At 38.4% G+C, this 15205-nt stretch overlaps 1 protein-coding gene and 2 long non-coding RNA genes across 3 annotated transcripts in view; 1 reads left to right on the top strand and 2 right to left on the bottom strand.

The window, feature by feature from the left end:
- The window catches only part of LOC146588128 (uncharacterized), a 12286-nt gene extending 11512 nt beyond the window's left edge, over positions 1–774 (bottom strand). The window contains exon 1 of the long non-coding RNA XR_014897483.1: positions 735–774. This is a non-coding gene — a long non-coding RNA (uncharacterized LOC146588128). The remainder of the gene's footprint in view (positions 1–734) is intronic.
- Positions 775–5950: 5176 nt separating this feature from the next.
- On the bottom strand, positions 5951–14394 carry LSMEM1 (leucine rich single-pass membrane protein 1). The gene is made up of 4 exons (XM_085318549.1): positions 14030–14394; positions 11496–11627; positions 8891–9031; positions 5951–6625 (listed from the first exon to the last, which is right to left on the bottom strand). Exons 2-4 carry the CDS (start codon positions 11620–11622, stop codon positions 6417–6419), a joined length of 477 nt encoding a protein of 158 aa, XP_085174675.1. The 5' UTR covers positions 11623–11627; positions 14030–14394; the 3' UTR covers positions 5951–6416.
- LOC146588126 (uncharacterized) overlaps positions 13421–15205 on the top strand; it is a 2118-nt gene continuing 333 nt past the window's right edge. Inside the window, exon 1 of the long non-coding RNA XR_014897493.1 lies at positions 13421–13577. This is a non-coding gene — a long non-coding RNA (uncharacterized LOC146588126). The remainder of the gene's footprint in view (positions 13578–15205) is intronic.

The following is a 15205-nucleotide window of genomic DNA, read 5'->3' as shown; positions in this document are numbered from 1 at the left end:
CGCCGCCGGCGGCCGCCAGGGGTCTCCCTCGGCCGCCGCGGCCGTTGGGCGCGCGCCGCGGGCCGTTGGGCCAGCGCCGCTCTCTGCCTCCGCCCCCTCCCCCCTACGCACAACGACGGGGAATAAAATTCTGGTTTATCCTAACAGCCGCATTCTCCTTTTCCTTGAGCTGTTTTCCACGAGGTTTCCTATTGCTACGGAAAGTTTTAATAAAAGCAAGATTCTTTTTGAGGTTGACAGCAAGTAACACCCACCATTCCCGGGGCCTGCTCATGAGGGGGGGCTAAAAATAACGAGTGACTTGTTACAAACAGGCCGGCCAAGAAATGGGGGCTGCCAGCCATGAGCTGCTCGGCATTTCCGCTTCTCTGTGGGGAGGCCCTCCGCGGAGACCTGCAGGGCTCGAGGAGCACACCACATCTCGGGGAAGACCTGGCAAAGTGCTTTGAAGCTCAGGTGGCCGTGTGCCCTTGCAGTAGTTTATCCCAATTTCTTCCTAAGAGCACTGTGCCTCAAGGAGGAGGCTTAAATGAGTCAGCCAGTGTTTATTTATACTTGCTGATTCATTTCACTAGGTTTCATTTAGCCTTTAGCAGGCTGACTCACCCACTGTCCGTAATTCAGCTGGGGCACAACCAGCGTTCGTTCTGATCTTTGTGTGTGCTTCAGAACAGCCTCAAAACAGCAGTGATCTCAGGCAGCTCTCTCTTATTCATTGGACCACGTTCACTTACAATATCCGACGTCCAACAAGAAGTGCAACCCAGAGTCTGCCTGGAGTCGAAGCATAGTGGTTAACCACTCAGAGCAGAAGCTTACAGGTGCGCTCACGCAGGAAGCACTCTTCAGAAAACTTTGTTTTCCACTTCACAACAGTAGATTAACAACACCCAAAACTCTATTTAAATAGTATCGTGAAATTCTGTTATTTTTATTTTAATAGATTGACAAGTAGCAAACTTTTCCTCTGTTAYCTAGCTATTTAACCCCATCCCAGGATGCAAAAGTCAATCTGGGTTCTCTCTTGCCCACGAGAATAAAGCGTCTGCTTCAGCTCTTCAGCTTCCATTGCTTCATGGGTTAAAATAAGTGTAATTTGACTGATGATGCACAGAAAGAACTGGAATCTCTGTGACCTTGTTTAAAAATTTGTAAAAACATTATTCTTACCACCTATGTATCTATCTATCCATAGATAGACTTTACAGATCCAGAGAAGATCATCTCAAGAAAATGTTTCAGTGTTCTTTTCAGAAAAAAAAATGAAGCATTCATTAACTGTTGGAAGTTAATAAATTAGCCACCAGCTTTTGCTGAGGAGCAATGGGTTCTGTGCATTTCAAAATCTTGTGTCATCTTGTAGACAAGCAATGTTTTTCAAAGTCAGTTATGTGGTGAAAAAGATGTTAAGATTAAATGAGCGGTGCAGAACTTGGAAAACAAACCCATAATTATTAATAGATTTTTAAACTGGCAGGCAATGGATTTTTAACTTTTCCTTTCACTCTTCTGTGTAACTCGGTTTGCCTCACAGTGATAAATTAGCAGCTGTGCTGTGCTGAGGCTGTTTCCGCTGGAAGGATCTCATTGCCATTCAGAGGTTTTGCTGGCTCATCAGTGAATCGTGGACAGCATTTCAATTGTTGAAGTGTGGCCCAGAAACCAGAGAAGGGATAGAAAACAGAGTCTATAAAAACGTCTTCTTGAATTCTGAGATTGATAGGGTTTCCAAATTAGCACAACCTCTTTGGCCGTAGTATTACTATATCTTACGTGTTTCTTATGAAGTGATAGTATATTCATCCCCTCTGTCCTTTTCTCTGAAACTCAGTATTCTTGTTAATCTGTCAATAAGAGCAGTAGCATGTAATGGATTGAATGTTCTTTTTTTCTCAGTTGAAGAGAACAGTTCCCTTAATCCCAGTAGCACTGGGCTGTGATCTAAGGATTTGATACAGCTTTTATTATTTGTCAGCATCTTCCCAGATAAAGTACACTAGCAAGCTACAAGAAGATCAAGCTAAACATCTTCTGGGGTAGATGAACATCAGATGATTTTCAGTTATTCGTCAAAACATGAAATCAATTTTTACTTGGTATTTGGTGTTTGTTTTACCCAGGCATTGATAATTAGAGTTCAAACCAGCTGCAATTTTATTTGGCAAAAAGAACAGTTTCAAAATAAAACAGCTTCTCTGGAGCATATTRCTTTGGAAAAGTTTCTTAATTTGACAGCCAGAATCTCCAGTAAGACTGGGTGAATTAAACAGGAAAACTGGGAATTTTTGATCTAAAAATGGGTACTTGCAGACAACTTGATGTGAAGTTTTACAAGCTTTTGCTTTTGTAGAATGAAAATAAATATTAGAACTTCAAGAGTTGCTATGAAATATGATTTTTATTCTCCAAATAGTTCTAGTTCTGACAGTACTTCTGCTTTGCTGAACAAGGTTCCGCTGTGCTCATTTTGCAAATACCTTGACACCTCATTTAGTGTTCCTGAATAGTTTGGTTTGTGTGCAGCACAAAGCACTTCACCTCTAAGAGCACGTGGTTCAGTTCACTGGTTTAGCAAAACTTGTGACAATGCTCCTATTGCTTCTCCAATTTTCTCCTCTCCCTCCAGATTTGGACTACACATGTCATATTGTTATTTTTACCCTTGTTCAGCTTTGTATTGTTATCAGTGAACAAAGCATTTGAAGCTTTATCCCTAAATCAGGAGTAGTAATGAATCTGTTAGTCCTCTTCACCAAGAGGAGGCAGCTCCTCTTCCAGATCAAACTGAGCTCATACTAGGGTTTAAGAATGAAATGTGTATTAAAATTTCAAGGATTTCATACACTAAAATAGCTTTCTCAAGAGTAAAATTGCCTTGCAGAGTTAGTGTAATATAAAGTAAAGTATTTTTCACGTTCATAAGCAATGGCTTAAATTTCAGTGGGAAAGATTTCAGCTAGACTTTAGGAAAAACTTCTTAACTATGTAGTTAGTTACGCACTAGTAGCGTAGTTGGAGCAGGAGACTTGTTAGTTGCATATAGTGATCCAGAAGTGGGTTAACAAAAGCAAAATCATGGACCAAAGTGGATGTCAGGAACAACAGAGTAAATTTCTCAGCAAGAAAAAAAAAACCAGGAAAACGCAGTTTTTCTTTCTTTTTTCTTTTCTTTTTTCTTTCTTTTTTGGCTATTATCTATTCACCCAAGGATTCCCCCAGTGCACCAAAGAGTGGCGCAATGGTGCCTTTGATGGAAGCAGAAGACAGTTTCTTGGCTAATTCTTAAGTGTTTTTCCTTGCTTACTAGAAATCCTTCTAGTATTGCCCGGTTTCATTCAGTGACCAGTTTCCTGAAGTCAGGTTGACATTCCAGGAATGATAGCTAGTTGTAGCTGCTGAGAAAGAGAGGGAGATGAGTGTCAGTGGCATGTTGTTAAATCTATCTGAACCCTTTGTGTGTCATTTTTATGTACTGTGGACTCAGATTTTCAGTGGCTGAAAAGATCCCTCTAAAACCCTGTAAATGAGAGTAAAACAGAAGGAGGCTGCACTACTGAGGAGAAGGACTATGACCACTGTAAGATGAGGCTACCTATTACTGCCAGATCATCTTTCTGCACTGATAGCACTTTGTCATACCACCAGACAATTCAGAGGCTCCTGGAGAGGTGCAGTCGTACGAGCATGGAGATCTTATCCATGTCTGCAGGAGGTAGATTGTGAGATATGTAGGACATGGGTTATGTCACGTGCTGTTGGAGCTCAGGGTTTACTAGTGGCTTGATAATTTATTCAGGACCAGAATGCTGGAGCTCTGAAACAAACTGAAGAGTAAAGTTTGTAGGAAGTTGTAAGAGTCAAGTTTGGGTGTGTTTTTTTTTTTTTTTTTTTGGATTATTGCCCACAGATTTGACAGCTATGTTCCCTTGAAGGAGCTAGTATTTACTTCTGTTTATAGAAAGTACTTCAGAAAGTGTTGGTGGAGTGGTTATGGCTCTCTGCTGTCGAGGCAGCTATCTCAACCGTTGCTTTGATTTCATGTGGAAACTCTCCCGCCTGTAAATAGTGGTAACTTGAGATGAGAAGTCATAAGCAGCAGTATACAATGTTGCCTCCTGTTTCCCTTGTATGCCCTGACTCTAGCAACAGACATTCTTCAACACTGCTAACAGGACGGGCTTAAAGAGTTCCTCAGACCTCTACACCTTTTTGATCACTGATCAAGACTGCTGTAAAGAAACAATTAAATATGCGAAGGGTAATTTGAGAGCTCAGTCCTATGTGATCCTGAGCACTCCTGCACATTGTTAAGCAAAATACCCCACGCTTCACAGGATCAAACCCTGGAGGGAAAAAAACCTGAGCACTTGGAGAGATACAGAAATACAAAAAGTGGATTTATTGTGATTATTAATTGAATAACTAAATTAACAGTAATTGAGGACAAGATCAGAGAGATGAAGAAACTTCCATTTCTTTGGGGGCAGTTGCTGTAGCACAGATTTTATTTACACTATCTCCCACCAGAAAAATCTATAAACTGTTGGTGTCAGTTTCTAGCGAACCACAGACAGCTCTGATAGCTGCATTTGCAACATAGGATGTGACAAATCCACATGTTTGATATGCACTGAATGCCAACTACCAGAGTTGTTTTTCCCTGGCTAACAAGTATGGATGTGTGTCAGTGTGAGACAGGAGCTTGAAAGCAGTTACAGTAGCTACAAGATAAGTGGGAGAGATGAGAATTTAATACTGTCATTAAAAGGCAGCTGACTGCTCAGGGAAGAACAGAGAAACAACTCTGCGAGTGTCATGTTTTTAGTCTCAGGTTATTTTTTTCTTTCATCTTTCATCACTAACTGCATTTACTAAAAGACATTCATTTGGGGGTTTTAGGGTTTATTTCCTTACAGTTTGTGCTGCACTTTCTTTCATCATTCTCTGTTAGCAATATTAAACTCACCTTTGTAACAACTACTTGTGATGTCCAGAGGAACTAATTATGACTCTAGCTGGGAATTAACAGCAGAAGTAATAAACTCTTAAAATCAAACCTTATAGTTTTTGTGTGAATGACTTGACACCAGTATAACAAGAAAAGAAAATAGGCTCAAGAAATAGAAGGAAGGTGATGTAAAACATAAATGTAAAGCAAAGCATTCCTGTTGGCAGTTTGGTCCAACTGAATTGGAGTGAATCCAACTAGGGTCATACCAGAAAAGATCCCTGGAGCTAGGTCTTCATTGTCATTCTTTCTAACAAAGGAGACTGCAGGATTTGATGACGTCTTTGTAAAATTAACCAGAAGATATGAGAGGAAAGCATTTGAGGAAAAAGAGGAGAACCCAAAGTAAAACAGCACGTGCTGGACATACTCCAGTGTCATTTATCCTTGTGCTGTTTTGACAGAAGTAACCAATTTGTTTATTGGTAACTGAAGTGGCTTCTCCATGTGCATGCTAACAGAAGGATCCAAAGACTAAAATGACAATGCTACCCACCTTGTGTGATGCATTTTTGGGCGTCAGTCTCAGATGGCTAAGTGAAGTCAGAGAAAGCATTGGGTCATTTCACCCTCTGAGGCACTGCACCATCTTAAGAACATGAGGGCTCAGACCAGGCTTCCATCTGGCCCATACACTGTCTCCAGTGGTGGGCAACAGTAGATGTTGGGAAGAGCACAAGAACATGTGATCCCACATCACCTTATAAAAACACTCCTCCCGAAACTGCCAATAAATACTGAGTACAGCACGTTTGTGGTGTTGTGARATGGGCATTCCAGACTGAGTCCTCCAAACCCACTTCTCATTTAGGACTGTATGACACCAACTTTCAGTCAAGTCTAATTTGGGCTGAATATGACAYGTTTGTTTTTAGTTAAGTTTGTTTTTTCTTAAGTCATAGATCAATATATTTAGACACACAGTAAAGCAAACTACCAAGCTCCATTGCAGAACGGGATTTATTTATTAGTAAGTTATGGAATTCTCAGTTACTCTCAAATACAAATAATAAACAAGCAAACACAATTGTTCCTGAGACACAGGAAAATGATTAAGTGAATAAAGTCTTGCTGGAATCATTTGAATAAAAAAATCACTATTTTATGTGATCATTCCCTCATATTTAAAGTAAAACTAAGTCCCTAGCCCTGCAATTTATGATATACAGGGAATCTGGAACGCTTCTGAAAATTTTTTGTCAATCCACTGCTCAGTGTAAATGATGTAGGCTTAGTTTTGATAATCTATGTTCACATAAAACAGGATCAAATATAATTTTCTAATATTTTTTCATTCTTTTTTAGTGTTCCTGTGAACACATCAGAATGTTTAAGCAACCTCTGTGTCATGTGTACAAATATTTGAGTGCATGAAAATAGTGATATTGAATTTCATTCTGAAGAAGATCTATTCTCCAGGGATTTTCAGCTCAGCATGAGTGAATAAGTACTCATGAAGATCAGGAGTTGGTGTGAAGAAGTCGCTCTCCTTTTCCTTAATTCCTGATTGATTTAGAAACTTTAATATCAYATTGTTCATTTTCTTAAGCTCTTCTATGTTTTTCTTTTCAGATACTAGTCTGCTTGATAGTTGGTCCATCTTGTTCCTAGTTTGAACTTGGAAATGGAAGGAAAATGCACCACATCATTAAATTGGCAACATTTAAGTTTTAAGTGATTAAGCATCACTTTCCTCTCTTGCATCTCTGTGGAAGATTGTATGGAAATTATGATGGGTAAAAACAATAACATGAAAACAACTGCAGAACCTTATAATAGAAAAAGTTATGCATCTGTCACTACTGCTCACCAGATACTTCATCTGCTTATTTTCTGTTTTCTGCACTACACTGCAGAATAATACAATCAAATATACTGGCTCAGACAGGTTCTGCAGTCTTATTTGGGGACTCCAAAATGCTATTTCTGAACAGTATGTATCTGTACTTTTTATAAAAGCACAACTATAAATCACTCACCAAGACCTAAGACTACTGTCACATCACTTGATTTTCTAAATTATGTAGATTAAAAGAGAAGTCTTGCAGATAGTGCAATAGATAATGCTAATTCTTAGCATTAAGAAGCCAGTTTCCTCTGGAACACCAATAAACAGTATCAGTCACATATGCATTTGGAGTCAATTTTATTCTGGCCTTCTTAAGTTTATAAGCTTTACCCATGGGTTTGAAGCTGACAAAAGCTTCAAGTGTAATAGTACCGATACAAAATGAGTCTATGCCTATGGATTGCAAACATAATCTGAGATAAACACTACTGGAAATTCTGTTCCCAAAAACACAGGCCTCTACCAACCTGAGCCCAAGCAAACTCCTTAATCCCTATCAGTAGCATATCCACTATTAACTTACTTTATCATTTTTTCCACTAGAAGGGCACATTACTCATTCATCTGCACCAGGGCTGTACTTTCAGCAACTCCCAATGAAGCATCTCTGCAGTTCAAGTATAAGATATTTTTATTCAGCTTTTACAGTCATGCCACTTAGGATTGCCTTTGTGCTCTGCACTTTTCAGATGTTCTGTCCTTTGAGAGCTTGTGAACAACTTTGGTCAGAGGTTGGGATTTCCTGTTTAAGAAGAGTATCTCTGCTATGCTCCAGTAAATATCCTAGTATAGGGGAAGAAATCTTCATTTCACATAGATTCCATTTCTTTTAAAAATGGACTTGTAATCTAAATTAATTCAATTCATGCTGTCTTCAATAAAGTTAGCACAGAAATTCACAAAGTGGCAAGGGCTCTGTAGGCCAAGGTCACCTGTAGCTTAACGGTGTCAGCTAAGCCAGCATCACCAGCCCTACTCTAGCAGAACAATAGTTAKATGTACAGACTTGATGCTACTTGCCAATTTTGATATATCTAATCTGCTTTTTGTTACTTTTGTTTTAACTTTTCTTAGTTCAAACAATTTCCAGTTGGTTCTTAGTTTGCAATCCTGATGTCTTTCTGAATAAAATAAAATATATTCATGTAGACCCGTTTAAATATTCACTTCAGTGTTATTCAGTGGAATGACACCAAGAATGAGTTTTGCTTGGAAAGAAATGGAAAGTATATTTTCGAAACATCTCATCATCATATAATCAGCTTTAAAATGAAACATTTAGTTTCCAGCCAGTGTTCTCAAAAACACAATTTAACCTTGCTGAGCTAAGTTCTTTTTCTTATTGCCTCATGATTAAATGCAGGTTGCTTAAAGCCTTCCTTTTAGGTGTAGATTATATTGCTGTCTTGAATCTGGCCTCAACTGGTAAAGCACTGTGAAAAGATAAACTAACTTTTTTAAAAAGTTATTCTGTCAGTCTTGCTGAGTTCAGAATAGCTGCAACAAAGCAGGAGCCTTTCATTCTTRTCTAATAAAATTATTCCTATCATGAAGGAATGAGTTAATACTGGCACAGCACTATAGAGAAACCATATTTTTCTGTGGCTGAGGGAGCAGACCAAATTATTTCCCTGTAATGTGTATCAAACCTGAGCTCTGCCCACTAAATATGAGCCACTATGTATTTTGGGAGCTAACTATTTATCTGTTTTTTCTTTCAGTTCTAAGAAGCCTCTCGAGCACATGAGGTGGAAGCTGCATTGGATACAAGCACAAAGAGACAGTATTAAACATTACTTGGCARTCATACACTCTGCCCTCATCTTGATAGCTATTGAAGCTCACAAAGCCTTTGCACTCACAACAAAGTTGCACCTTTTAGCTCAGGGAGTAGAGGCCTGTGCTTTTATACCCAGGACCAATAACCTGTTAAAGCCTTTCACTGTGCAAATACACGCAATAACACATTTTAAGRTAAAATTCTTCTTTCATCCGGCCCTACATTTTTAAGAACCACCRTTTGTTTTACTTACTTATTAAGAATATTACAAATGAAACAAGTGCCAAACTGACAATCAAAGAAAGAAYCAAGGTGACGAAGAACAAACATTGGTTTCTTATGTTGCTCCATGCCATGTGTTCTCCAGTACCACCAGTGTTCTCATCTTCTTCATCTGCTATGAGATAACAAGTCATTTTGTGATAATATACATTAAGAATGGTTACAATAAACAAGACAAAATGCTTCTGGCTCCAAGCAGATGTGGCCCRAAACACATCCTAATTTTGGCCAACAGACCTTCCTGTAATATTGTATGAGAAGGGGAGAAAACAACTTTATGAGCTCAGCTTGAATTTGGAAGTACAGCTACTAYAGCTGTTGGAATATTTTAATATATTTTTGTTGTTGTTGTTGAAATATGCAGTTTTGTTGGAGCTGAACAGCTGTATAAAGATCTACTGATTCCAATGAAATTTCCATCAGAAAGGGAAAGTAGCATGTGCATCTATGAAAAATGAATTTCTAGATTGTGCTCTGGTTTTATCTGGTAGAAATCTTTTAGGTCTTTGCAACAGAGCCTGTTGTGATAAAGCTGAGGGAATGATGCATACACTCTAACGGGACTTTAATAATGAACAAATGGAGCTGTGCAATTCATTGAACTAGTAGGAGGTCTCTGGGAATATYTTTGCTTTTTTTTATTGCATTTAACATGCTCCTGCCGGTGGGTAAACTGAAACCTTTTAATATATATTTTTCTATTCCCTTAGTATTCATAACAAATGCATTATGTACAGGGGAGCTGCTGCTACAGTCTCTGGAGCACAGTGAGCTATCAGCGGAGCTCTCAGAAATGCTCCAGGTTCGCTCTGCCTAGCGAACACTTCTTACTATGCAGCTGGCTRAACGTGCCAGACTACAGTATTGTAAGGAATCGCTGAACACGGATTCCTGCCACGCTGCAGAGGCAAGACCGTTTTATCGTCTGAAACATAAATGAACTGCTGCATGGCTTCAGCCAAACTAATCAAAAGGCTTTTACATTTTAAACAGCTTTTAACATGATTGCTAGTGTGTTTAATTATACCCGGTCATATTAAGCTGCTGAATGAAAGCAATGCTGTGTGTACCGCAACACTTGAAACATCATTTCTAAACCAAACTGGGCATCTGCCGTAGCAATTAATAGATCATCCACAGGCACTGAGTTTTTGTCAGAAGGTGAAAAATACTCCACAGATCCTACTGATTTTCTGGCAGGAGAATCAGAATTATATATACACAGCTGAATAAGACAGCTACGGACCATGAAAAATTCGTTTTATATATTTTACTGGTAGGATAAGATATTTACAGAAGCTCCAAGTTTTAGAGGAATTCAAAAATACATATTTTAAAAGAATCATCCTAGAAGGAGCCAAAGCACTTTACAAATGGATATGTAAGCTACATTTTAGGCTACCTTTATTTACTGATGAAATGTAGTGAGGAGAAAGCACATAATTATTTCACAGAACCCTACATGATTACATAAAATTTACTTGGAAAGTAAACACTGCTTTATCAAAGCTACAAATGGAAGCAAGATGGCCACACTACAGAATTTCTTTGACATCAAAACTGATTTATCCCATGCATTTTTGTAGATGTTGAAATAAGAATATGAAGATAATCTACATATGAAAATAAAGTAGCTGATRTCTAACATCTTTGCATTGAATCTAGAAAGTGGCACCTCTCTAGTTACTTGCATTAGGAAAAATCAGAGGACTCAGAAGCAGACGTGATAGAAAGGCATTCAGATCCTATGACTAAAAGGATGAGTAAGTTATGGCCATTTGAAACTTATTTAAACATTTCAGTCAAATTTCAAAATTTGCCATTAAACTAAGGGAAATTAAAACAGATTCAAATAATGTCACATGAAATGCTGCCAAAGAACTCCAGCTTTCAAAATGCTTTCAGATCACAAAGAACTCAAGTATATCTTAACTATCACTATCTAAAATTATTCTTGTTGCCACAAACCAAGATAAAAATCATATAAACGAACAGAAATGGCAGAGCCCATATCTGAAACTGTAAGCAGAGATCTGTGAATTAAAATCCTTAGAAGTCTCACAGAGTGTTTCGGGTAACTGTTTTGAGCCCTTAGGAGATGGAATCAACAGAAATTCACTGGTGTTAGTATTGTCACATGTGAATTTTAGTGCTGGTGAAGAGTCATGATGTTATTCGTGTAATAGAAATATATTGGACACTACTAGAGAAATTATCCTGCAGAGAATCACCTGATGGATCTAAATAGAAACGAAGGGCATGTTTAGTCTCGACAGTGAGTCCTTAGCCAAATGCAGCGATTGCCAAGAATTTAATACCAATAATAGTCAAGAGGAGCAGCTAAACCATTACTSTCATTTAGCTATGGCAACTTCTGTCTGTTGTGTGTAAATGATGCCATTTGCGATCTTTTTCTTACATTTTTCAGCACAGAGCTTGACATACACATAGTGGCCTGTTGGGCTGCTGGCTTTGGTGGAACAGCAGGGCTTGCCTTTTCAAATGCCATACATAACTCTCCTTTACGACCTACTGTATGTGCAGCAAAACCTCTAAGCATCACTTGCCATACATACCTAGCACATGCTGGGATTCATCTGGACAAACATTTAGTTTGTTTAGGTTATTTAAGGAATCAACTACATAAAGTTTTCCCTCTTCAGGAGTATTGGGCAGGTTAATTTCCAAAGAAGGCCTCTCCATTATATCTAAAAAAGAAAAAAGTTAAAACATGGATATGCAAAATAGCTGGTAACAGTAGAAATCCTGATCTGAGGAAATGCTGAGCAGCCCAAATAATCCTTAAAATAAAGGGATTTGAAAGCCYGGCACGCTTACTGGATCTTGAAAGAAAGGGTCTCTCAGTTTGTAGCACTTGCTCTTTATTCTTGGAGATCTTTGATGAGTCTAAAATTTCATTTCAAAGTGATACTTGTGCATGCATATATATGTATTTAGACCTATTTAGAAACTCTACGTCACTAGCTGCAATGTTGATTTGAACATTAGTTGCTTAGTTAAATAACCTTGGTAGGTACTTGGTAAACTGGAGAGTGATATCCTGACCCTAGTGAAAGCAAAACTTTCACAAACTTCACCAGAAAGGATAACATCCCGGTCTTCTACTTTAAGCATCAAACAATTCAGAGGTAAGATATGGCAAGAAAGCAGATACAGACCTGTGAAAAATGGAGCAAAAAATACTCTTCCCCTAATGTGGTTTGGATATAGATGCTAAGTCTGGACAAATTAAAGCCTGATGGCARATTTGTTCTTCAGATTAAAGCCCTGGGCACTGGAAGGGGCTTGAGCAGTAAAAACACCTTCTCTGCCAAGTCTAGATGCACAAACTGAATTAGTGGTTATATAAGAAAAGTTATGAAAGATGATTATATATGAAGAAGAAGCAACACCTAAGTAGGTTCCTGTATGAGTTACACATTCTTTCTCGAAGAGTCTTGCAGTTTTAGGATTAAAAAAAAAAAAAAAATAAAAAAATAAAAAAGTGTTCTAAATGTGTTCTAGAAACACAGTGCTGTTGGAGCCACGAGGAGATACAGCTGCTGTAACTATGCATCCTGGAGAACTGCACCAATTGCTGCTAACTCCCTCTAAAATCAGTAAAGAAAATAAGGTACCTCCAGAGTATGTTCCTCTTATTTTAAGGTGGGTCTTTTTAGACTTCAGTATTGCAGTCTRGGGTCAGTTACATCTTATCTATTTAGTATTTTATTAGATCAAGTTAAATTTACCAGTGCTCCACACTATACAAGCCTCCTCTTCATGGCAGGAGTTAGGCACCTAAGGGTGATTTCTGAATCCTAGATAGGCTGAATTGCCCTCTTGACGTGCCTCTCCCTCTCTCTTCCTCTCCAAGAAATAGAGCGGGAAGGTAGTGTGACCAGATTCCTAACTTACCACTTCAATTAAGAACCTGAAGTATGAGGAATACAAGTCTTAACTGCTTACAGAAAAGATGTTTTTCCCTCATCAAAGCAGACTGAGGAGAAAGCTGTCGTAATTTGTCCATAGAGATGTTTTCTACTCCAAATTTGAGCAGAGTCAAATAACTATTCACTAAATCTCAATAAAACTGCAAAGAAAAACTGCTTTATTCACTTCTGAAAAATGGACTAGTTCTCCCAGTAGAAAGTGGAGATTGACAAGCCTACATGTATGCTTTTTTACTTAAATTTAATAGAGCCCAACATGGAAGTGATTAGTTTATTTTTTCTCTGTTCAGAATTGTTGCTGAAAAATACAAAAATGAGGTAGAAAAGCTAGAATTGTAGTGATTACCCTTACAACCTTATTAGCCTTTATAACCCTTAAGATTTTCAGACGTGCAGCAGTAATTTCAGGACAGATGGTTGGCTCCCCTTTCACCCCCGTGGAATGTCACATGGTGCAAGACAGCAACTTTTGCTGGCGACGTCATCGCCCGCGCTATCGCTGGTATTTCCCTACAAGCACAGCCGTGGCCAGCTGCTGTCGTCACGGAGTCTTGTTTCAGCAACAGTATGCTAAAAGTCACCACCTCACGCACAGACTGGTTATTTTGAGCTTCAGAAGAGCAGTTGTTTCTCGTAGGCATTTTGATTCGTACCTTCCTGCAGCTTCCAGGAAGACTCTTCTTAACAACTTTAGCTATAACGAATGTGAGTACTCTCTTAGTATCCACTAATATTAGAAAYTGAATTCATACATTTCTGGGTTCCTTATTAAATATTTTAAACCAATCTACTCACTGCGCACGTAACTGCAGTGAAGAAAATCAGTACCTATTGAACAAAGTCTACTTTATGTTTGTTTGGGTTTTTTTTTCCATTAGCATCTTGGAACAAATAAGAGATACAAACACTAGTGTCACTGTCCAGAAGTATTGATTAGCTTCCCAACAAACTAATCTAAATATTGTGCTTTTCAAGTCATTCCACCTTGTACTTCAACCTTAAAGACTATTTCCCCATCCAAMTTTTTATAATTTCTCCTTAATTGTTGTGGTTAAATTAGCACTTTGTGTAAGAAGTCACTGAAAATTCTGCACAGAAAAGATGACAATCAAGTCTAAAAAGAATTAAAAAAAACCAGAGAATGAAATGTTACTTACAACATAACCACGCTGAGCTAATTTGCCGGTATGGAAGATATCAGCCAGTAACAATCACCAGAAGAAAATGTGTGCTGCTCTTTCTCTACTTTTAGACCCATGAGAACCTGTCAGCTCCTGCATGAATGCAGCTATGAAACAGACTGTCCCTTTCGGTCTATATTTAGCGTTCTTCTTGGCTAAGTAGACTGGCTTCCAAAAAGAAATCAGCACACACAGACCTCTTCTCTATTATATTGGAACCACTATAATAACCTATAATAGATAATTGGAAGATTTGTTTCTGGTAACAAATATTTCATTAACCTTTTTCTTTATTCTAGTTTGCTAAGTAGAAGAGTCTCAACTACAATAATGTAGTTACGAGTATCCTCAGGGCATATGCTGAGGAAACAGGGTATTTTCCTCATTCTTCCACACGATTTTGCAAAATCAAGTGGAACGCAGTAACAGGATGGGCTAATTTGTATTAGCTGTTAAAAAAAAAAAGATACACCAATTGTTAGTATGGATAATTGTTTCTTAAAAGAACTCCTGTGTATTATTTTTGTTGTTGCCTGCATTGTAGTATGCAATACTATGGCACATTGTAACTAAGCTGCCTAACTGCATCATTAATAGAAAAAGGGACATAGGCCAAAACAAGAAATCCCCCCTGAAACAATCTTATATTATAGGATACTGAATCCTACACTGAGTAACCTGGAAGCAAAAAAGAACTTTTTTTCAGAAAACATCACAGAAGATACATCTACCGAGTTTAACATCACAGAAGATACATCTACCGAGTTTACAGGTTCCCACCCTACTTGTCAGGTTGTGAATCAGCAGCCCAGTCTGAGTAGCTGTATAGGTCCCTTAGAAGACCTCAGGGCTAGGAGGTGCAAGCAAGCAAGCAAGCAAGCAATCCCATCCGTCTCCAGTCCTGAGACTGAGAAAGTCTACAAACCTATCATCAATCCCAGTAGGCAGCAAAACAGCCTTTTTCCTCTTTGTACTGGACAGTGTCTTCTTTTCTGCTGATCTCTGCTGCCCTGGACTCCTATGAAGAGGGCAACTCAATCAGACATAGGCATTAGCAGATATTACTCATTCTGGTTTCAGTTTTAATTTCTTCTCAATGTAGAATTCATGTTCCCTTACAGCATATTCCCTAAGTTACATGTTTATAACTTT

This window comes from Rhea americana, unplaced genomic scaffold, assembly GCF_003343005.1.
Source record: "Rhea americana isolate MKP2758 unplaced genomic scaffold, rheAme1 scaffold_54, whole genome shotgun sequence".
Lineage (NCBI taxonomy): Eukaryota > Metazoa > Chordata > Aves > Rheiformes > Rheidae > Rhea > Rhea americana.
This window is presented reverse-complemented; position numbering and strand designations above follow the sequence as displayed.